We start from the raw sequence: 20,796 nt of genomic DNA, 5'->3' as shown, positions 1-20,796 counted from the left end.
TGGCCCAGAGAGACTTTTAGAAATCAGACTTTGTGACCCTGAACGGAATAGGGGAGGTGGGAGAACAAGCCAGCCCTTTCTCTGAAGGAGGCCTCGAACCTCACCTCTCCAGCCCTCAGCTGTCAACTGGAGAAAGAGGCTGCTTTTTCAGTGCCTCTGGGTTACTCTGTTTAGCTGAGGGATGAAGGAGAAAGGATTGGACTTATTTTATTGAAGGTCCTAGAAAAGGCTTAGGTTTCCTTTCATGATGTCACGGGAGGTAGATTGGTTTGTTTCAGAATTAGAGAGAGCAGAAGGTTAGGGACAGTAAGACTTTTTGGACTTGGTCTGAAGAACATGATAATAGGTCTGTGACCAGAGGCGGGTGTCATCCCTCTAGACTTTAGTTTCCTTATCTGTACCTCTAGGGATGCATTAGACCTAGGGGAGCCCCCCTATTTGGGGAACTTGTGTGCAGGGAGGCCTTAAATGATGGTGCTTCCTGAGTAGATCCAGTAGAAAGCAGATCTCTGGGCATTGCTGCTTGGGGAACCTCTCTGTGACCCCTGGTAAACTTGTTGCTCATAGAGTTAATTCAGGCTTTCCTTCTGACCACTGCCCCCTCTTTCTAGGCCTTGGCCCCTCCATCAGAGGAAGATGCTGCTGCCACCTGCTTGCTCTTCCTGAACCTCCAGGTGTCTGCCACACTGCCCCATGGAGGACTTGCCCACCTCACTCAGCTGCTCTGACTGTCAGCGCCACTTTCCTAGCCTCCCAGAACTGTCACGGCACCGTGAACTGCTCCATCCATCTTCCAACCAGGATAATGAGGAGGCTGACAGCATCCCTCGGCCCTACCGCTGTCAGCAGTGTGGGCGGGGTTACCGTCACCCAGGGAGCCTGGTCAACCATCGCCGGACCCACGAGACTGGCCTTTTCCCCTGTACCACCTGTGGCAAGGACTTTACCAATCCCATGGCCCTCAAGAGCCACATGAGAACTCATGCTCCTGAGGGCCGCCGCAGACGCAGGCCCCCCCGCCTGAAGGAAGCCACTGCATGCCTCCAGGGGGAGACAGTGTCCCCTGACTCCTGGGGCCAGAGGCTTGGCCCTAGGGAAGGCTGGGAAAACCAGAAAAAACATACTGAAGAGACATCTGGCTGTGAGTCTGGGCCTGATCCCAGGGCAGCTCTGGGCACTTGGGAAGATCCACCTACCAGACAAAGAGAAGTCTGGGAAAGCCAGCCAGATCCTGAGGAGGATGCAGAGGGCTCGGGGCCCACTACGAACTCTGCTAGAGCCCCACCGCTCCCCACCCCAGCCAGCAGCCTTCTGAGCAATTTGGAACAGTATTTGGCTGAATCAGTAGTGAATTTCACAGGGGGCCAGGAGCCTACCCAGTCCCCTCCTGAGGAAGAACGTCGGTACAAGTGCAGTCAATGTGGCAAGACCTACAAGCATGCCGGGAGTCTCACCAACCACCGCCAGAGCCATACCCTGGGCATCTACCCTTGTGCCATCTGCTTCAAGGAGTTCTCTAACCTCATGGCCCTGAAAAACCATTCCCGACTCCATGCCCAATATCGGCCATACCAGTGTCCCCACTGCCCCCGTGCCTTCCGGCTCCCCCGAGAGCTTCTGGAACACCAGCTATCCCATGAGGGAGAAAGGCAGGAACGGCTGTGGGAAGAAAAAGGGATGCCCACCACCAATGGGCACACAGATGAGAGCAGCCAGGACCAACTCCCCACTACACAGATGCTGAATGGCTCCGGGGAGCTCAGCACCTCTGGAGAGCTGGAGGACAGTGGTCTAGAGGAGTACCGGCCTTTCCGCTGTGGTGACTGTGGCCGTACTTACCGCCATGCTGGGAGCCTCATCAACCATCGCAAGAGCCACCAGACAGGTGTCTACCCCTGCTCCATCTGTTCCAAGCAGCTGTTTAATGCAGCTGCCCTCAAAAACCATGTGCGGGCTCATCACAGACCCCGGCAAGGAGCTGGGGAAGATGGGCAGCCATCAGTGCTGCTAGCTCCCCTGCCCCTGGCTGAGAACACCCACAAAGAGAAGGAGGTCCCCACTACCACCCTGGACCACCGCCCGTATAAGTGCAATGAGTGTGGTCGGGCTTACCGCCACCGGGGGAGCCTAGTGAACCACCGCCACAGCCATCGGACAGGAGAGTACCAGTGCTCACTCTGTCCCCGCAAGTACCCTAACCTTATGGCCCTGCGCAACCACGTGCGGGTACATTGCAAGGCTGCTCGCCGCAGCACAGGCCCAGGGAACGAGGGTCCCCCCAGCCACCTCAAGGTGGAGCTCCCGCCTGACCCAGTGGGAGCAGAGGCAACCACACGTACAGACCAGGAACATGTGTGCAAACAAGAAGAGGGCACTGATGTCCCCCCAGCAGCAGATAGGACAGCACCACAGATATGTAGCGTGTGTGGGATGCTCTTTGAAGACTCTGAGAGCCTTGAACATCACGTACGGACCCATGGGGAAGAGGAAAACAACAGGTCAGGGACCAGGGTATCACCACCTCGGGCATTTGCCTGCCGAGACTGTGGAAAGAGCTATCGCCACTCTGGCAGCCTTATCAACCACAGGCAGACCCACCAGACAGGAGACTTCAGTTGTGGGGCCTGTGCCAAGCACTTCCATACCATGGCTGCCATGAAGAACCATTTGCGACGCCATAGTCGACGGCGGAGCAGGCGGCACCGCAGGCGGGCTGGCAGTGCTGGTGGTGGGGGAGAAGCCAAATTCCTGTCAGGCGGGAACTGGGCCGAGGAGTTGGTGGGAGACAGTGAGGGCCTGGACTGCCCCCATGACCCTTTAGGGGAAAGATGTAGTAGAGCTGAAGGCAACTTGGAAGGTGATGGGGGCTATTTGCAGGCTGAAACTGAAAGAGACAAGTGTGGGCTTGAGAGGGATGAGGCCTGTTTCCAGGGTGATATCCAGGGTGATAGAGAGAGAAGAGGCACTGAGGAAGGACTGGAAAGGAAGGAGGCCTGTTTCCTTGACAACTTGGACGTCCCAGTCAATGAGGAAAGAAATGGGACTCACTTCTGTGATGGCCTCACTGGAGTGGACGAAGACCAGAAACCAGCCACTGGCCAGCTCAGCTCCCCTTCCCATTCTGCTGAAGCTGTCACTAGCTGGCAGGCTGAGGTCTCCCACACATGTTCTGACTGTGGGCATTCTTTCCCCCATGCCACCGGCCTGCTGAGCCATGGGCCCTGCCACCCACCAGGCATCTATCAGTGCTCCCTCTGCCCGAAGGAGTTCGACTCTCTGCCTGCCCTGCGCAGCCACTTCCAGAACCACGGGCCCGGGGAGGCAGCCTCGGCACAGCCTTTCCTCTGCTGCCTCTGTGGCATGATCTTCCCTGGGCGGGCTGGCTACAAGCTTCACCGGCGCCAGGCTCATGCCTCTTCTGGCATGACTGAGGGCTCAGAGGAGGAGGGAGAAGAGGAAGGAGCAGCAGAGGCAGCCTCCACTCAGAGCCCCCCACTGCAGCTTTCGGAAGCAGAGTTGTTGAATCAGCTGCAGCGAGAGGTGGAGGCGCTGGATGGAGCTGGTTATGGGCACATCTGTGGCTGCTGTGGTCAGACGTATGATGACCTGGGAAGCCTGGAGCGTCATCACCAAAGTCAGAGTTCTGGGAACACCACAGACAAGGCTCCCAGCCACTTGGGAGAGTCAGGTGATGCCACGGGAATGGTTGTAGACAGTGTCTTTGAGAGCACAGTGACCTCTCTTTCTGGGGAGGGTGGAGACACAAAGTCTGGAGAGGGAATAAGTGCTGTGGTTACAGATGGCCTTTGCATGCAGGGTGAGGAAAGTTCTCTGGAGGCCCAGCCCCGCCCCTTCCGCTGCAACCAGTGTGGCAAGACCTACCGCCATGGGGGCAGTCTTGTGAACCACCGCAAGATCCACCAGACTGGAGACTTCATCTGCCCTGTCTGCTCCCGCTGCTACCCCAACCTGGCTGCCTACCGTAATCATCTGCGAAACCACCCACGCTGCAAAGGCTCAGAGCCCCAGGTGGGGCCCATCCCAGAGGCAGGAGGCAGCAGTGAGCCCCAGAACATGGGAGAGGACGGGCTGGCGCAGGCAGAAGTGGGGAAGTTCCAGGAAAAACTTAAAGTGGAGCCCCTGGAGGAGGTGGCGAGAGTGAAAGAAGAGGCATGGGAGGAGACCACTGTGAAGGGGGAAGAGATGGAGCCAAGGTTGGAGACTGCAGAGAAGGGCTGCCAGACTGAGGCCAGCTCTGAGCGGCCCTTCAGCTGCGAGGTGTGTGGCCGGTCATACAAGCATGCTGGCAGCCTCATCAATCACCGGCAGAGCCACCAGACTGGCCACTTTGGCTGCCAGGCCTGCTCCAAAGGTTTCTCAAACCTAATGTCCCTCAAGAACCACAGGCGCATCCATGCAGATCCCCGGCGTTTCCGCTGCAGCGAGTGTGGGAAGGCCTTCCGCCTGCAGAAACAGCTGGCCAGCCACCAGCGGGTCCACCTTCAGCGGGGTGGGGGTGGGGGCACCCGAAAGCTGACTCTGGAAGATCGGCCCTTCCGGTGTGGGCAGTGTGGACGGACCTACCGCCATGCTGGCAGCCTCCTGAACCACCGGCGCAGCCATGAGACAGGCCAGTATAGCTGTCCCACCTGCCCCAAGACCTACTCCAATCGCATGGCCCTGAAGGACCACCAGAGGCTGCATTCAGAGAGCCGGCGGCGGCGTGCAGGGCGATCCCGGCGGGCAGCTGTGCGCTGTGCCCTCTGTGGCCGGGGCTTCCCTGGCCGGGGACCTCTGGAGCGGCACCTGCGAGAGCATGAGGAGCAGACCAAAAGTGGTCGGGGAGGCTCAAGTGGCACAGAGCACAGTGAGGGAAACCTGGTTGATGACCAGGGACTAGAGAACAGATTGGGTGGTACTGAGCCAGTACCCCAGCTGGAGGATGGAGACACGAGGCCAGGAGAGCAGAGTCAGAGCCCCATTAGGGCAGTAGGTTCAGAAGCCACAGAGCCAGTATCTTGGGGCATGGGGATAGCAGATGGGTTGCAAGGGGACAGTGGACAGGTGAATCATGATGGAGATTGGGTTCCTCAGGGTCATGTACTGGCCAAGCCAGAAGACAAGTCAGGGGACAGTGTTTCCAGGACTTCTTGCCCCCTTGGCAACAGCCAGCCCAATGGACCTAGTCTGAGTCACGTGGATAGCTGGGACAATGGAGATAGCATACCTCAGCTCCAGCCAGAGAGCCATCCCTTTTCCTGCAGCCATTGTGGCAAGACCTACTGGCGGTCGGAAGGCCCCTTGAACCACTACAACACCTACAAGACAGACCACCGCTATTGTCTGCTCTGCTCCAAGGAGTTCTTGGATCCTGTGACCACTAAGAGCCACAGCCGTAACCACATAGCTGCCCAGACCTTTGCCTGCCCTGACTGTGGCAAGGCCTTTCAGCACCACCATGAACTAACCAGCCACCTGCAGACTCATGCTAGGGGCATCAGTCAAGTGCCACCTCAGATAGAGGAGGCCAGAGGTCCCAAAGCTGGGACTGTGGAGGATGAGGTGGATCTCCCTGTCCAAGGAAAAACCCAGAAGGCCCCATCAGAAGCCCCCAGGCCTCCAGGAGAGAATGCTGGGAGAGCTAATGGAGGGCAAGGAGTAAAGGCCACAGCGGCTGAAGATGAAGAGCGGCCCTTCCGCTGTGCCCAGTGTGGGCGTTCCTACCGCCATGCTGGTAGCCTCCTGAACCACCAGAAGGCCCACACCACTGGACTCTATCCCTGTTCCCTCTGCCCCAAGCTTCTACCTAACCTGCTGTCCCTTAAGAACCATGGCAGGACCCACACGGACCCAAAGCGTCACCGCTGCAGCATCTGTGGCAAGGCGTTCCGGACAGCTGCTCGGCTGGAGGGCCATGGGCGAGTCCATGCACCCCGGGAGGGGCCCTTCACCTGCCCCCACTGTCCCCGCCACTTCCGCCGCCGCATCAGCTTCCTGCAGCACCGGCAGCAGCACCAGGAGGAATGGACAGTGGCCAGCTCTGGTACGGGGGCATGAATGGGCTTGGGCAGAGGATCAAAGGGTCCCAGAGCAGGTAGGCACACAGTGGAGGGCAAAATCTGGCCCAAATGTGGGTGGAGGAGCAAGGAGTGAGAGAAGAGGGTCACATGGATTCCAAGAGGTGGCTAGGGGCTTGGATACGGAGTGAAGAAACTGGTTTGAGGATGCTGCCTTTTGAGTGGCTGAGATCTGAACCCCTGCGTCAGGTAAATAGATAGCATGGTGGGGTGGGGTGGGGTGGGGCAGGGAGTGGTCAGGGGCAGAGGCAGCTGTTTGGGCTCCTTTGCTGTGCTGGAGCCAAAGAGGAATGGTCTTTTTGTTTTAGGAGGGGAGGTAGCTGGGTACCATCTGGCTACTATATCTGGGAAACTTCCTGATCCAGCCAGTAATGATTTCCAGAGAAAAAGATCATTTAAGTTCTGCTCTTTCCTCGAGTAGGCAGGGACCCAGGGAATGAGGAAAGGGGCATGGGAGGCACCCCCAGACTGGACTGCTTTGTGGCTTCAGTGCTGACTTGGCCAGGGACACTGGGTCACTGGTTGGCTTCTAGCTCCCTGGCCTTCTTGGCCTGCATCTTATCTCTGCTCCCTCTCCTCTTTTCTTGGTAACTAGACTTTTGATCCTTTCCTACCAGTATTGCCCCACATCTCTTCCCTTCTGACTATTCAATCCTTTTCCTCTCTCTCTGCTGTGGATCTGCTTTTTAGGATCCAACCAAACCACTCTTTCCACCTGCACACCCCCCTCTCCATCAGCACACCTTTAACTGGAGGACTGAGTCATAGATAATTGTTTCTTTGAAGCTAGGCTCAACTGTAGTAACAACAGTCATTAACTCCTATCTCCCATCCTCTATCGGGGGAATCTCCATGGAAAGTCACCTCCACCCAGCCCTGCTAGAGAATGAGGCTGTGGAGGAGTGAGACAGCTTGTTTACTCAGCAAGCCCCAGGCTCAAGCTCTCCACCTCCTCTAGAGATCTGTAGCCTTTCTCTCAGGACCCATTCCATTTAGTGGCCACCAAGGGTTGGTGTCCTTGAGATGGTGGACCCTTGACCTGAGACTGTCAGGGAAAGAGGGAATGGTGGGTGAGATTCCTCTGAGAGGGCTGATGAGATGGCTTTCAGGATCAAAGATTTCTTGTGACCTCAAAGGAAATGAGCAAGGAGCCAGTTAGCCAGGTCTGAGGAAATAATTGGGAGTTCTCCTACAGGCCTCTGGAGCCATGGGCCGGGGGAATGGCCTGCAGGGCTAGGGAGGGGGGTGTACAAGCTCTGTGGGGTTTGCCACCCCCAGTCAGTGACCTCCTCTCTCTCTCCCCAGGAGCCCCAAAGGCACCAGCGATGGGAGGAGGGGACTTGTCATTGCCTCTTCCACCCACCCCAACGACCCTACTCCTGGACCCTTCCCCCAAGTGGCCTGCAGACCTCAGCTTCTCCCTCTGAACTTCAAGTCTCCAAAGATCAGAATGTGGGGTGGGGGGTGGGGGTATGTGTTGCAGGGAAAGGCTTGATTTCCATGTTTTGCTCAGGAGTAGTTTGGGCATCCCCATCTCTTCTCTCCTCTCCCCCTGCGAAGAGGACCCAGATCTGGCTTCTTTCCCAAGGAGGGGGTGAGGTGTTCTTCATGTTCCGGTCCTTGAAGGACTCCTTCCTCCAGCCTTTGTCACCATGCTCTTCTCTATGACCAGCCCCGCAAGAAAGCCGGTGCCAGGCTCTGGCGTGATGCTGGGCCACCCTTGCCAACCAGATTCCAATACCAGGGAGAGGCAGATTCAGAGACAGCCACAGTGGGAATGTTGCCTGTGGAAGGGGAGCCTTTTGCTACAATTTGTAACTTATTTTCTAAAGTCTATTTTGTAACAATTTATTTAAGTTTTGGAAAAAAGGAAAATTGCTCCCCCCAAAAAGAGAAATTTTCAAAGTTCATGGCTGGTGTGATTGTATCCGAGGGGATGAAGAATACGGAAAGCTGGGGATGCCTGCATTGGACAGCAGAGCTGGGTGTCGGGGATCTTCCACAGGTGACATCTCCCTGTCCTGCAGGGTGGGGAGTGGGGGCAGCTGCCGGTCCAGGCAAGCTCCTTCCCAGAGCCCCCTGGGCTGTTGGGCCTGCCCCAAGTGCCTAGGATCATGTGGGTGGGGGGACTGGGAGAGGGCAAGGGGCAGTGATGCAGGAATTGCCTCACTGTGTTTGCAGCATCCCAGAGCCACCTGTCAACAGCCAGCTGGTTGGCCTGTCAGCGAGAGGAAGGAGGTATAGGGTTGGTCTCATCCTCACAACCTTCCTCCCTCCCTTGAAGGAAGAGGACGGAGGTGTTACTTATCCCCTATGACAGATGAGAAAATTGAGGTTCGAAGAGGCTGAGAGACCTGCTCTAAGTCACACAATGACAAACAACCAGAATTTGAATCCAAATGGGTCTGTCCACTGTTGACCCCACCCAGGGCACCTACAGGTGGGTCAGAACAGGTCTTTTCCTAGATTGAGAGAGAAGGGGTCTGGAGAGGGAAGTGTTGGCAGGGAGGTCCCAGGGCCACATACTCCTGTTGGCCAGGCAGCTTCCAGTGTCAGCCTCTGGCTCCGGCTCCTCAGCGAAGTAGACCTGCCAGTCCAAACTGCTGACCCACTTCTCATAGGCGGGGAGCGCCGTGAAGACCGCAGGCCTTGCAGGGCCTTGACAGGCATCTCCAAAGCTGTGTAGCCCAGCCAGGAACCATGTGCCCCTCACCTCATGCACCAGTGGTGCCCCAGATAGGCCCTGTCAGGGGTCAGGTGACACTTGGTGACTTCCTTTTCCCCCAGGCAGCTGTTGGGGACAGAAGGGGCTAGGGGCTGGGCTGAGGCTCTGGCTGTTTGGGAGCCATTCAGCAGAAAGGCTGAGTTCCAAGTGAGAGGCAGGTGCTGAGGCCAAGCCTGGCAGAAGGTCCGTTCATGAGTTGCAGGGTGAGGACACTTAAAGAGTCTGTAGGGTGAGGTTTGGGGGACTGGGGCTCACCTCACAGTGGGGCGGCTCACCCACCACACTGGTACACACCATCCCTGGCAGAATGGTGATGCCATGGCTCCCAAGGGTTGTATGCAGCCGGCTGCAGGCCCTGGGCCCCAAGAGGGTCACAGGCACTGCCTGAGGGGAGCTGGTGCCTGTAGGGAAAGGAAAAGACCCAGCTGCCCCAGCGGCCTCTAGGCTAGATGGACAGCTGCTGGTGGTCCTGTCTGACATACCTGCTCCTTGGGCCAGCCCCAGGACCCAGCCACGTTCCCCATCAGGCAGGCGGTGGTCAGTGTAGGGCAGGCAGAGGGGCCGCAGGCTGGGGCCCAGTGTCACAGGCTGGGCCAGCAGCAGGAGGGCCACATCATAGCCCCCCTCTGGGTGGGTATAAGCCCCATGCAGGATGAGTTGCTTCAGGCCCCACTCCTCTGGTCCAGACCCCAGCCCTACACTCCATTCCTCTGGGGTCTGGCGCCTGTGCAGAAGCAGTGTTAACAGCTTTGGGTGGCAGGGCTGCCAGCAAGGGTGGGGGGGGCACAAAAGTGAGGGAGATAGGGCTCACCCAATGAAGCAGTGGGCAGCAGTCAGCACCACCTCCTCTGATATCAGGGCTCCGCCACAAGCCAGCTTCCCTTGGTGAATCAGCCTGGCATCCCAGGGCCATTGGGAGGGAGCTCCTGCCTGGGGACTTTCTCTCCTCAAGGAGCCACAGGCTGAAACAGACGATTACATCATTTGCCTTCTTGATACGTGCTCACTGTGTGCCAGGCCTGTGCTAAGTGCTTCCTACGCACTATCAAATCCTCACAACATCCTTTTTAAGTTGAATTTTGTTACCCTTGTTACCAAAGGTAACCAAAGTCCCAGAGAAGTTAAGTGACTTTCTAGCTTAGGAACCACAGGCAAGTAGCAAATTTGGGATTCAAAGGCCAGGGCTTAAGCTTTTAACTGATGGCCGAGTCTCATGGGAGTGGCCTGCTCATCACTTCCCTACGCCACCTGTCTGCATCCCTCTGGGCTTGGACTGGTCCCAGAATTCTTGGCTCACTAGTGCTTCTCTTACCATCGAGACATAACTTCCGTCTCAGGAATTATTTTGCATGCAATTTACATGTTAGTCACTTAATGCCAGATTTCTGAGTGGGAGCCCTGCCCTGTCCAATCTCAGCCAGACCTCAGAGACCCCTCTTCTTACCTAAACTCCCAGCCCATAAAGTTCTGAAGCATCTGTGCCTCTCAGCCCTTAAATGGGGCTGTTCTCATCCTAGGGGCTGAAATGGGCCTTAAAACCCCCCTAGTTAGCCCCTAACAGTGTATGGGTGCCCTGTATCAATTCTGTATTCCGAGCTGAAATTTGTTTCACTGTGACTTCCACCTGCTGCCCAGGAGTTCTCATGCAGGCCTGGGTGTCCCCACACATCCCACTCCTCACACCCCCTGTTCATACCTACACAGCTATCCTCATCACTGATCTCTAGCGTCTCTGGGTTCTGGGCCAGGAAGGCTGCCCCTTGAGCTCGGGCCTGCAGCCAGGAGCTGTGAGCAGCCATGTCGGTCAGCAACACAGGAGTGTCTTCCTGGGCACAGTTTGATGCGAAGCTGATGATCCCAGCCTGAACCCAGTGTCCATCAGGCTCGCGGCACAGCACAGGGCCCCCAGAATCTCCCTGGAGCCAGGCAGTGGAGTCAAAGACAGACACCTGAGCCCCAGCCCTAGGCTAAGGCCCTTCCACTGCGGCCCTTCCACCCATCCCTGTGGATCGAGTGCTCAGCCCAAGGCTAGGCCTCCTCCCCCTCAGACCTGACAGGGCCCCTGCACCCCAGGCTGGGCACCCCCACACAGCATCCCAGGCCGGGCTGGGCTGGCCAGCAGCCGCTGGTGCAGCCGGTTGTAGAGACAGTTACACGTGGGGCGGCTGATTAAACGCAGGCGCAGATTCCGTAGGGTCCTGGGAGCTGGCAAAAGAGGGGGTTGGGGCTGGAGTCTAGGCTCTGGGGAGCAGGGGAGACTGGGAGCAGGGACAGTTGGCAATTCAGGCTGGATGACCTTGGGCAAGCAGAGTGCCTCTGGGCTTCAGTCTGGGACAGCACTTACCATCACTGGTGTCCTGATCCCAGCCAGTGGCCCAGCAAGAGGTCCCAAAGGGGAAGCGATGGGCAGGTTGGGGCAAGCAGAGGGGTGTGTGGGCCACGGGGTGGGCAAGCTGCAGCAGGGCCAGGTCTGAGCCCTGGCTGTAGTGGTTATAGGCCCTGGGCAACTGCAGAGCAGTCACCCCCACCTCTTCAGCCCCTGGGCTCAGCCCCTCACGCTGCAGAGAACCCAGGACAACTGACCAGGAGTTCAGTTCTGTCATTGCTGCCCTGGAAGGGGAGGGACAAGGCCAGGCGTTGACTGCAAGGAGAACAGTGACACCATGGGAGACAGCACAGGTAGGTGAAAGATGGACAAATATCAGCCCATGGCTTTAGGCAAGGTCCTTCCTTCTCCCAGTCTGTTTTTTCACCTGTAACGCTTCTACCATGAAAGTTTGTTACGGCATATTCTCAATAAGTGGTACTTTGTTATTCTAAGGGCAGGGATCAGTTTTGCGAGGTTTGGGGACAAATTTTCCACCCCCCAAAGCCAGAAACCCTGTTTGACCCCAGCCATGACTCACTTTTCAAAGCAGTGGGCGGCAGTGAGGACCCAGGTGCCTGCCACGAGGGACCCACTGCAGACGTGGACCCCCTGCCTCCTCACACTGGCCTGCCACGGCCACTCGCCAGCCACCGTGTTGCCCTCCTGAGGCTCAGGGGGGCCAGGGCCGCGCTGCCCACACGCTGTGGAGAGGAGTGGGTCAGGGTGACAGCAGGTCCCTGCTCTGTTCTCACCCCAGGCCTGAGCTAGACCCAGGTAAGGCCCAAGCCCCACGTGCCCAGAGCTTACCACACTGAGCTGCTTGAAGACCTAGGAAGAGGGGGGACTCAGGTGAGACCTGGGGAAACCTTACCTGCCTGGCCCGGGTGGAACAGACAGGTTTAGGGGGAAAGGCTCTGGGTCCTTGCCTATGACTCTGTGGCTACCTCACCAGCCCCTCCCAGAATGAAAATATTTATATGAGATCAAGAAACAGCTTTTATTGGAACCTATTCACAGCGTACACTCAGTAATTAATCTCTGCCTCAGCTGTGCTCAGCACTCCTCGGCCTGAGGAGCAGAGCCTGGGGTTCCGCTTGGGACCAGGCCAACCCTCCTCCAGGCTTCAGAACCCAGAACTTCTGCCCCCACCTTGAGTCAGGGAGGCGGCCTCGGTATGTGGAGAGCATTAGCTTAATTGTGCCCTCAGCCATGGAGGCCTAAAAGGAAGGATTAGAAGCCTGTGTCACGTCCAAATAGGGGAGGGCTCCAAGAGATTGAGACACACCCCACCCATTCTGGCGACTCAGACTCCCCGACCTTTCCAGAAACTGCCAGAAACTCTGCCAAAGGGTCCCCTGCCCTGCCTATTCCCCATCACAGGCACACACAAACACACCCATTGAACATCTGAGCCAGGAGAGATGGAAGATATGTAAAGACGGGGAGACTGATGCCAAAGGGCCCCAGAACTTGGCTAAGGGCCATCTGGAGGTAGAGAGGCAGGCAGGGTGGAGGGTACACACACAGGCACAGTGACAGTTTCTGAGGACACAGACTGTAATCCAGCCCAAGAAAATCACCCATTTTGACCCAGACGGCCACATACACCTCCCCACACACAGAACTAGACACAGTTACATCGCCACAGGCAGACTGTTCCCTCACACACACCACGCTTCAGGGGCTGCTTGGACAGAGGGTGGCCCATGAACCCCCACCATACCACTTCTGCCCCACTCAAAACAGATAGCTCACCCTCTGTGAGGACCACTGCTCCCAGAATGAGCAGCCCTGATCCCCAGCTCTGCTTCATGCTGCTCCAGGCTACTCTACCGCCTGTGCTCTGGTTCTGAGAGGCCACCTGGGTCTTCCTAGCTCCACCCCTGCTCCGCCCCCAGTTGGCTAGGAGTCAGATGTTCTTGCTTTTCCTGAGTTGGAAGGGAGCCAGCAGATCCTAGTTCTGGGGCTGTGGCTGTGTGACCCTGGGCTATCCACCACTCCTCTCTGGGCCTCAGCCATGGCCAGACTGCCTGGGTTCAAGTCCCATTTCCCTCACTTACTACTTGAGTGACCTCGGACAGTTAGCCTGTCTGTGCCTTGTGTGAAAAACTCAGAATTGTTGAATCTGAAAATGCTTAGTCCAGAGCCTGGCATAGAATGAACTTGCTCCCAGCATGGAAACTCTCCTCCTGGAACCGTGAAGGGCACATTGTGCAGGAGCTCCCAGTTCTTACTTTGCAGCTTCCTTGCCTCTCTGCTAGGCCCAGGTCCAAGTGGGTTTCACATAGCTTCTCCCATCTTGCTTCAGAATCAGTGTGTGCAGAGCTGGGTGTCGAGGGGCTACGACTCTGCTACTTGCTGGCTATGAGACTGGCAAATCTTAGAACCTCTCTGCCACCGTCCTGGGAAATAGGGTTATAGTGGTCCCTGCACTTCTGGCAGGTATTGGAAGACTCAGTAGGAAGGAAGAACACTCAGGGTGCATCCTTTTTTTCCTGACTTCTAACTCAGGCCAGCCCAGGCTGTGCAGGAACCCTGACCAACACAGAAGCAGCTGTGGCTAGGGTTAAAAGCACAGAAGCGAGCCAACTGGCCCCAGTGGACTCAAATCCTGAGGACTCCCTAACACCCTCCCCAGCACTAGCTGTGTGATCTTAGGCAAATTACTTAGCCTCTCTGTACCTTAGTTTCCTCATCAAGAAAGGGGTAATAACAGTACCTACCTCATACACTTGCTATGAGGATTATGAATTAACACATGTCATGTTCTTAAACAGTGCTTGGCCTGTGGGTAAGTGCTCGGTACAAATTAGGGAAAAATAATACAAAAACTGTTCCTGGCCCTCCAGGGCTGCCAAGATTGGCCTGGGGTGGTAGATAAGGCAGCCAGAGGGATTAAGGTTAGACTAGGAAGAACTTCCCAGCAAGCATGCACAGAACCAAAAGGGCAGTTTGCCTTTGCAAGTATGTGCTTGGCCCTCCTGGGAGAGGAGGCCTGGCCCCCGTGGGAAGCAGGGATGAGCTGCTGGCCTGTTTCCTGGGGGTGGGGGCTGATGACACTCCAGGTTTTGCTGACTCCACACGTTGGAGAAGGGACTAACCACCCTTCCCAGGCAGGCCCTCCACTCTTCCTCTGACTCATATCCTTCTAGTCCCAGAGGAGGCAAGATTGGGGAAGCCCCAACACGAGGGTCCCTGGCAGACAGATGGCTCAGACTTGGCCAATTTATTTAAGAAATTTTATTGCTTGGAACCTTCCCTCCTTGGGTAACAGCAGGAGCTTTGGAAACCAGCCCTTGGGGACACAGCCAGAAGCACTAGAGTGGAGGAAAGATCATGGCACCTTTGGTCCATTGTCCTGTGTGCGAGTATGGTGGGGGGTGGGTTGCAGACTCTTCTGAGGACCCAGACATGGCGCCCTTGGCAAGGCTCACATGCCAAAGCAGAGCAGATGAGGTCAGCCTGGCTTGGCATGAGGGCTCAGTGCCCCTTAACCTTGCCTTGGGGTCCCTGGACCTCCCGGAAGCTGAGTATCATCAGGCCCACATTGATGGCATAGGTGGTGATGCAAACGATGCAGAAATCATAGAGCACGAAGAATAGGATCCAGGCCAGGTAGAGAGAACCAGCGAGAGACACTAGGGAACTCAGCAACAGCAGAGTAGATGCCCAGCGGCCCTGCAGGCAACCTGCAAGGCAGAAAAGGATCAGGCATGGGCTTTAGGGACTGGCCACCTCTAGAACACTGCCATGACTTCATGGTGCCACCCAGACAGCAGGGGCTGCTGAGGAATAGTCTCTAAAATGAGGCTCTGACAGGCCGCACATAGGCCTTGGTTCTCCTATGTGTTCAATGACCCCTGGAACCCAAATAGGGAATTTTCCTGCTGAGCTCTGCATGAGAAGAGTCAGGCAATCCTTGGATTCCCCATAGAAAGGAACCTTGGAGTCTTTTCCACAAAACTGGGCTCCTAGGAAGTCTTTAAGAGCCCTCTGGCTCTGACAGTAACTAAACAAATAGAAAGATTCCTGTTAGTTCCCGCCCCCACAGTGCTCTGTGATGAGCAGCTGGCTGTCTCCTGTTTGGGATAGGGGGGCGAGGGCGCCTGTCACGAAGGGGCGGGGCCTGTAGGGAAGGGGTAGGGCCCCTCACCTAACAACAGCTGTAGTGTGTAGAAGATGCAGCCAAATATGCTGTTGGATTGATTGAGGATGCTGTCCCGGCCTAACACATGTTCCACGAGTCCGAAGCCCCGGCCCCACCTGGTGGAGGGGATGGCCCAGGTTAGGAGTGTCAACCCTAAACCTTGGGCCCTGTCCTGGAAGGGTGATTTCCAAAAAGCCACCTAGGTTGTCCTCCTTCCCCTCCTCCCCTTTCCCCCAACCCCCGCGTGAGTCCAAGGGTCGATGACCTCCTAGCATAGCCTCCCTTTGGCCAGGTCACAATTTCGTGTCACCGCCCTATCCTCAGGCCAGGCCTGGACATGGCTCCCCCATAGGACCCTCTTTTCATCTTAGACCTTCAATAATTCTTAAGATGGCAAAGTGGGTATAAGAGTTCACTTTGCTTTACAGAGTTAGCAGAAACTGGGAATCCAGGGCAGAATCTCTCTGCCTTGGACCCCTAAATCTCCAGCTCCCTGGCCATCCACTCCCTCCTCTGTAATCTTTCATCCCACTAACTATGCCCTCATGCATAACCAGACTTGGCCACCTTATCCCCAGGCACAGCCATTTCAGTAGTCTCTACACACTACCCCACCTCCCCCTCCTGCCTGGTCACCATTACTACTTGACATCAGGATCCACATGCTATACCCCAGAATAACCCCAGTCACCAACACTATCTGCCCGCGCCCCACACTCCTATCTCGAACACACCCGTTTCGCCAGGCAACGCCCCCTAGAGCAGTCCGGCCCCCATGCATCCGCTCCACTGGCACCCCGATCCCAGACTCCAGAATCATCTGGCAATCTGGCATCCATGCAACGCTCCCACCAGCAGCCCGGTCCCCTAAGCTTTCCACTCGCGTGCGCACCTGGAGGAAAAGACGCGCGAACAGCTGATGGCTGTGCCCACGTCGCAGAGCGCGCGGTAATCCTTGTCCCGGGCGCGCGCCGCCTTCACGTGCAGTGCGTAGAGAGAGAGCATTAGGCCTGCGAGGCAGAGCGCGAGCCGCACCCATCCCGGGCTCCTCCAGCTAGCGCCCATGTCTTCCGGTCCCGCCCGAGGCGCCAGCCGTAAGGGCACCCGCCACGGAGCAGAAGCAGAGCAGGATATGGCCACGCCCTCTCCCGCCTCTCTGCCTGGACGATTGGCCTGCCTGGTCTCGCACTCCCTGACCTAATTGGTTGTTCCCAGGACTTGACAGGCATGCTGGCGAGGCAGGAAAACAGCGAGGAACGCCGGAACTGGAAAACCAGATAAGGGACAGGGGTTATTACGGACCAGGTGGTCCGCTAGGCATGATGGGAATTGTAGTCGAGGTGGCCGCAATACCTCAAGGGAAATGGAGTCTCCGGAGTTTAATAAATTATATTAATATGGCTAACAGTATAGTATAGCGCCTACTCTATGCCAAGCCCTGTTCTAAGCGCTGGAACATCCAAGATTTAGAGGCCAGCGGATCAGGGAATCCAGCGAATACTGCGATACGATCAAGAACAAAGCATTTTCCCTGAAACTGTTATTTCAGATATCATTAGGACTATAACCTCCATTCCTCTTAGCCTGCTCAGCCATTTCCTCCTGCCTCACCAGCGCCTCCTGCGGCCGGTCTCTGTCTCCTTCTCTACTTTAAATTCCCGGCTCCATCACCTCGCCCACGCTCTTGACAGTATCCTAACCTCTGTTCTCTTGTGGCGCCCTCCTTGCAAAACCTGAGCCTGAGTCAACCCAACGGTCTCTCCTTTCCAAGCCTTTGGTAGGCTAGCTGAGCTCTCCCCTTCACAGACGTGGCATCTATTGATGACTCATCTCTCCCATACCTCTCCTTCCTTCCCATCTGCATTGAAACTTGCTTCTCTTTCCCATTTTAGAAACAGCAGCAAATCTCCCTTCACAATCAAGTTTTGGGGAAGATTTTACACTCCCAGTCTCTACTTCCTCACTTCTTCCTTGCTGCCCAGCACACCATAAACTAGCTCCTGCCCCCAACACTCCCCTGACAACTAACTGCTGGTGTTACCAGGATGCTAAATCCAGTGGATATTTTTCAGCTCTTATGCTTGACCTCCCACCAGTATCAGTCACGTTTAGCACTCCTTCCTGGGAACTCTCTCTTCCTCTGGCTTCTATGATATTTCACTCTCCTGCTGCCCTTCCTGCCTCTCTGGTTGCTCCTTCTCAGACCCACTCCTCTTCTTCCAGACAGTCTGGTCAGCAGAATAACAGCCCCCAAAGATGCCATGTCCTAATCCTGGGACCTGTGAATATGTTAGGTTACATGGCAAATGGGAATTAAGGTTGCAGATGGAATTAAGGTTAGTTATCTGATGATTTTAAAACAGAGAGATCATCCCATGGGTCCAATGTAATCACAAAGGTCCTTAAAAGTGAAAAAGGGAGGCAGAAGAAGAGAGTCAGAGGGAAATGTGAGTACGAAAGAAAAGCACAGAGAGATGCAATGTTGCTGGCTTTTAAGATGGAGGAAGGGGGCCATGAGCTAAGGAATGTGGGTGGCCTCTAGAAGCAAGAAAGGGCAAAGAAATGGATTCTCGCCTAAAGCATCCAGAAAGCAACTGTTGAGATCGTGACTTTAGCCCGGTAAGACCTATGTCAGACTTCTGAACTACAGAACTGTAAGATAATAAATTTGTGCTGTTTTAAGCCATTAAATTTGTGGTAAGTTGTAACTACAGCAATAGGAACCTAATACAGAGGACTAGGATTTAGGCCTGTTTCTCATCTCTTTCCACAGTCTCCTGGAGTGTTTCTGTTGTCTATGGCTGGCTCCCCCCAGAATGAGTGAACTAAGAGGGAGAAAGATGGAAACCACGATATCTCTATGACTTAGCCTTGAAAGTCACACACTGTCATTTCTGAATTATCTTATTGGGTCATGTCAGCCCTATTCAGTGTGGGAAGAGACCAAAGAGTGGTATGAATACCAGGAGGTGGGAATCATTGAGGATTTATTGCCGTTCAACAAACCAACACAAAAATAATGACTTAAAACAGTAACAATCATTTTATTTTCTCTCGTAGGTTTTATGGATTAGGAATTTGGGAAGAGAATTTTGGCTGGGCAGTTCTGGCTCACATCATTGCAGTTAGATGATGGCTAACCCTGGAACAATGGCAGACTGAGGCAGCTGATGGATAACCTAGCAGTACTCTCTCTCTTCTTTTTTTTTTTAAAGATTGGCACCTGAGCTAACAACTGTTGCCAATCTTCTTCTTTTTTGGTTTCTTTCTGCTTTTTCTCCTCAAATTCCCCCAGTACATAGTTGTATATTTTAGTTGTGCGTCCTTCTAGTTGTGGCATGTGGGACGCTGCCTCAGCGTGGCCTGATGAGTGGTGCCATGTCCGTGCCCAGGATCCAAACCAGCGAGACCCTGGGCCACTGCAGTGGAGCACATGAACTTAACCACTCAGCCATGGGGCTGGCACCACTCTCTCCCTCTTCTTGTAGTATCAGGAGCTATTTATGTATCTGTGTAGTGTCTTTGAAGGGGCAAGTCTGGGCTTCCTCACAGCGTGGCAGCCTCCAGGCTACAATAGCCAGCTTCCAAAACTGTCTTCAATGATTTCCATCTCCTGGTACTTTTACCATTGTGTGGTCTCTTCCCACACTGAGCAGGGCTGACCTGACCCAATGGGATAATGCAGAAATGATGGTGTGTGACTTTCGAGGCTAAGTCATAAAGATATTGTGGCTTCCATCTTGCTCCCTCTTAGATCACTCACTCTGGGGGAAGCCAGCTGCCGTGTTATGAAGACACTCAAGCAGCCCAAGAGAGAGGTCCATCTAGTGAGGAACTGAGGCCTCCTGCCAACAACTAGCATTTACTTGCTGGGCATGTGAGAGAGCCACGCTGGAAGTGAATTCTCTAGCACCAGTCAAGTCTTCAGATGACTGTAGTTTTGGCCAACATCTTGACTGCACCCTCATGACAGACCTGAGCCGGAACCACCCAGCTAAGCTGCTCCCAGCTTCCTGACCCAAAAAACTGTGCGAGATAATAAATGTTTTTGTTTTGAGCTGCTATGTTTTGGGGGTAATTTGTTACACATCAATAGATGATTAATACAGGGCAGTCAGACTGTGTACATGGCAGCTCAGGGCTCCAGTACAAATGCTCCTTGTGCTTGGCTCCAGGGCTCCTGTACTGAAGCCATGTGGAAGCTGTATCACCTTTTATGATCTAGCTTCAGAAGTCATATAGTATCCCTTCCACTGTAATTATAAGCCTGCTCAGTCCCAAGGGGAAGGAACATAGAACTCCACCTCTTGATGCAAGATGTGTCAAAGCCGTATTTTAAGAAGTTCTGGTAGGGTGGGCCATCTTTGGAAAATACAGACTGCCACATGGAGCAACATTATTTCCTTCCACGTCTTCTCTTACTCCCTGCAGGTCACAGTTTCCAAGTTCTGGCTTGAACCCAGATCTCTCTACTGGGATCCAAACCTCACAAGCAGAAACACCTCTTGGATGTCACCATCTGGATGTCTCACAGGTCAATCAGATGCAATGCAACGCACCCAAAACTGAACCCCTTACCTTCCCCAAACCTGTTCCTCTTTTGCGGTTTCCCCCCTTTTTTTTTTTTTTTTTGAGGAAGATTAGCCCTGAGCTAACATCCGCTGCCAATCCTCCTCTTTTTTTCGGAGGAAGACTGGCCCTGAGCCAACATCCGTGCCCAACTTCCTCTACTTTGTATGTGGGACACCTACCACAGCATGGCTTGCCAAGCGGTGCCATGCCCGCACCCGGGATCTGAACCGGCGAACCCCAGGCTGCCGAAGCAGAATGTGCACACTTAACTGCTGTGCCACAGGGCCGGCCCCTGGGGTTTCCCATTTTAACCATGGCCCATCCATTCACCCAAGCCGTTCCTCCTGGACTACTCTCTCATTCCCCATAATCTATGCAGACCACACTCTGGTCCAAGCCATCATCACCTCCCACCTAGATAAATGCAGTAGCCTCCTCGCTGTTTCCCAGATATCCTTGTCCCTCACCCCAAGGTTCATTCTCTACACAGAAATTGAAGTGATCCTTTAAAAAATAAAGTTGTAGGGGGCTGGCCCCGTGGCCAAGTGGTTAAGTTCGCAGTCTCTGCATTGGCAGCCCAGGGTTTCACCAGTTCAAATCCTGGGCGCAGACATGGTGCTGCTCATCTAAGCCATGTTGAGGCGGCATCCCACATGCCACAACTAGAAGGACCCACAACTGAAAATACACAACTATGTACAGGGGGGCAATGGAGAGTAAAGGGAAAAATAAAATCTTTTTTTAAAAAGCTTACCAAATTATACATTAAATATTTTTTTAAAAAAATAAATAAAGTTGTAGTTTTGTCACTCTCTGCCTTTCAATAGCATCTCATTTCAATAGATCATAGAACAAAGCCCAATATGTCTTTCATTTATTTAGCAAATGTTTATTTAGTACCTGTCGT

At 54.7% G+C, this 20,796-nt stretch overlaps 3 protein-coding genes across 25 annotated transcripts in view; 1 reads left to right on the top strand and 2 right to left on the bottom strand.

Moving 5' to 3' along the window:
- ZNF646 (zinc finger protein 646) overlaps positions 1-20,703 on the top strand; it is a 22,170-nt gene extending 1,467 nt beyond the window's left edge. For 5 of the 17 annotated variants that reach the window (XR_011424648.1, XR_002812213.2, XR_011424646.1 and 2 more), the window contains exons 2-3: positions 612-6,266; positions 7,383-7,985. Coding sequence is in view for 12 of the 17 variants with exons in the window: in XM_070231859.1 (XP_070087960.1) it covers positions 694-6,043; positions 7,383-7,504 (5,472 nt within the window). In the remaining 5 variants the exon portion in view is untranslated. Of the gene's footprint in view, positions 1-611; positions 6,267-7,382; positions 7,986-19,748 lie in introns of those variants that run through there. The other 12 variants (XM_070231859.1, XM_014730001.3, XM_070231857.1 and 9 more) reach the window with 4 other exon arrangements.
- On the bottom strand, positions 7,910-13,134 carry PRSS53 (serine protease 53). Of its 6 annotated transcripts, XM_070231882.1 has the most exons (10): positions 12,926-13,134; positions 11,709-11,871; positions 11,147-11,412; positions 10,853-11,007; positions 10,499-10,718; positions 9,614-9,764; positions 9,285-9,526; positions 9,058-9,203; positions 8,604-8,820; positions 7,910-8,295 (listed from the first exon to the last, which is right to left on the bottom strand). In XM_070231882.1, exons 1-10 carry the CDS (start codon positions 12,981-12,983, stop codon positions 8,276-8,278), a joined length of 1,638 nt encoding a protein of 545 aa, XP_070087983.1. In that variant the 5' UTR covers positions 12,984-13,134; the 3' UTR covers positions 7,910-8,275. The 6 variants fall into 6 exon arrangements, with proteins under 6 accessions (XP_070087983.1, XP_023511364.2, XP_023511365.2 ...); XM_023655596.2 differs by having other exon boundaries at positions 9,058-9,526; XM_023655597.2 differs by lacking the exon at positions 8,604-8,820.
- VKORC1 (vitamin K epoxide reductase complex subunit 1) lies at positions 14,396-16,629 on the bottom strand. Of its 2 annotated transcripts, XM_001500789.5 has the most exons (3): positions 16,210-16,629; positions 15,324-15,433; positions 14,396-14,859 (listed from the first exon to the last, which is right to left on the bottom strand). In XM_001500789.5, exons 1-3 carry the CDS (start codon positions 16,380-16,382, stop codon positions 14,651-14,653), a joined length of 492 nt encoding a protein of 163 aa, XP_001500839.1. In that variant the 5' UTR covers positions 16,383-16,629; the 3' UTR covers positions 14,396-14,650. The 2 variants fall into 2 exon arrangements, with proteins under 2 accessions (XP_001500839.1, XP_003362771.1); XM_003362723.5 differs by lacking the exon at positions 15,324-15,433 and having other exon boundaries at positions 16,210-16,494.
- Positions 20,704-20,796: the final 93 nt, after the last annotated feature.

Source organism: Equus caballus, chromosome 13 (genome assembly GCF_041296265.1).
Source record: "Equus caballus isolate H_3958 breed thoroughbred chromosome 13, TB-T2T, whole genome shotgun sequence".
NCBI lineage: Eukaryota > Metazoa > Chordata > Mammalia > Perissodactyla > Equidae > Equus > Equus caballus.
The sequence above is the reverse complement of the archived record's forward strand: the minus strand, read 5'-3'. Positions and strand labels throughout refer to the sequence as shown.

Bases quoted from the DNA above. Each gene is read 5' to 3' on its own strand.
- PRSS53 (XM_023655593.2), bottom strand. From the start codon at position 12,983: ATGAAGCAGAGCTGGGGATCAGGGCTGCTCATTCTGGGAGCAGTGGTC. The intron at 10,719-10,852 runs GTCTGAGGGGGA...GCCTGGCTCCAG, and splicing joins GGGTGCAGGGGCCCTGTCAG to GGAGATTCTGGGGGCCCTGT. The intron at 9,765-10,498 runs GTATGAACAGGG...CGTCTGTTTCAG, and splicing joins TGATGAGGATAGCTGTGTAG to CCTGTGGCTCCTTGAGGAGA.
- VKORC1 (XM_001500789.5), bottom strand. From the start codon at position 16,382: ATGGGCGCTAGCTGGAGGAGCCCGGGATGGGTGCGGCTCGCGCTCTGC. The intron at 15,434-16,209 runs GTGCGCACGCGA...CCCCTCCACCAG, and splicing joins TCGCGCGTCTTTTCCTCCAG to GTGGGGCCGGGGCTTCGGAC. The intron at 14,860-15,323 runs GTGAGGGGCCCT...TCTGCCTTGCAG, and splicing joins CACACTACAGCTGTTGTTAG to GTTGCCTGCAGGGCCGCTGG.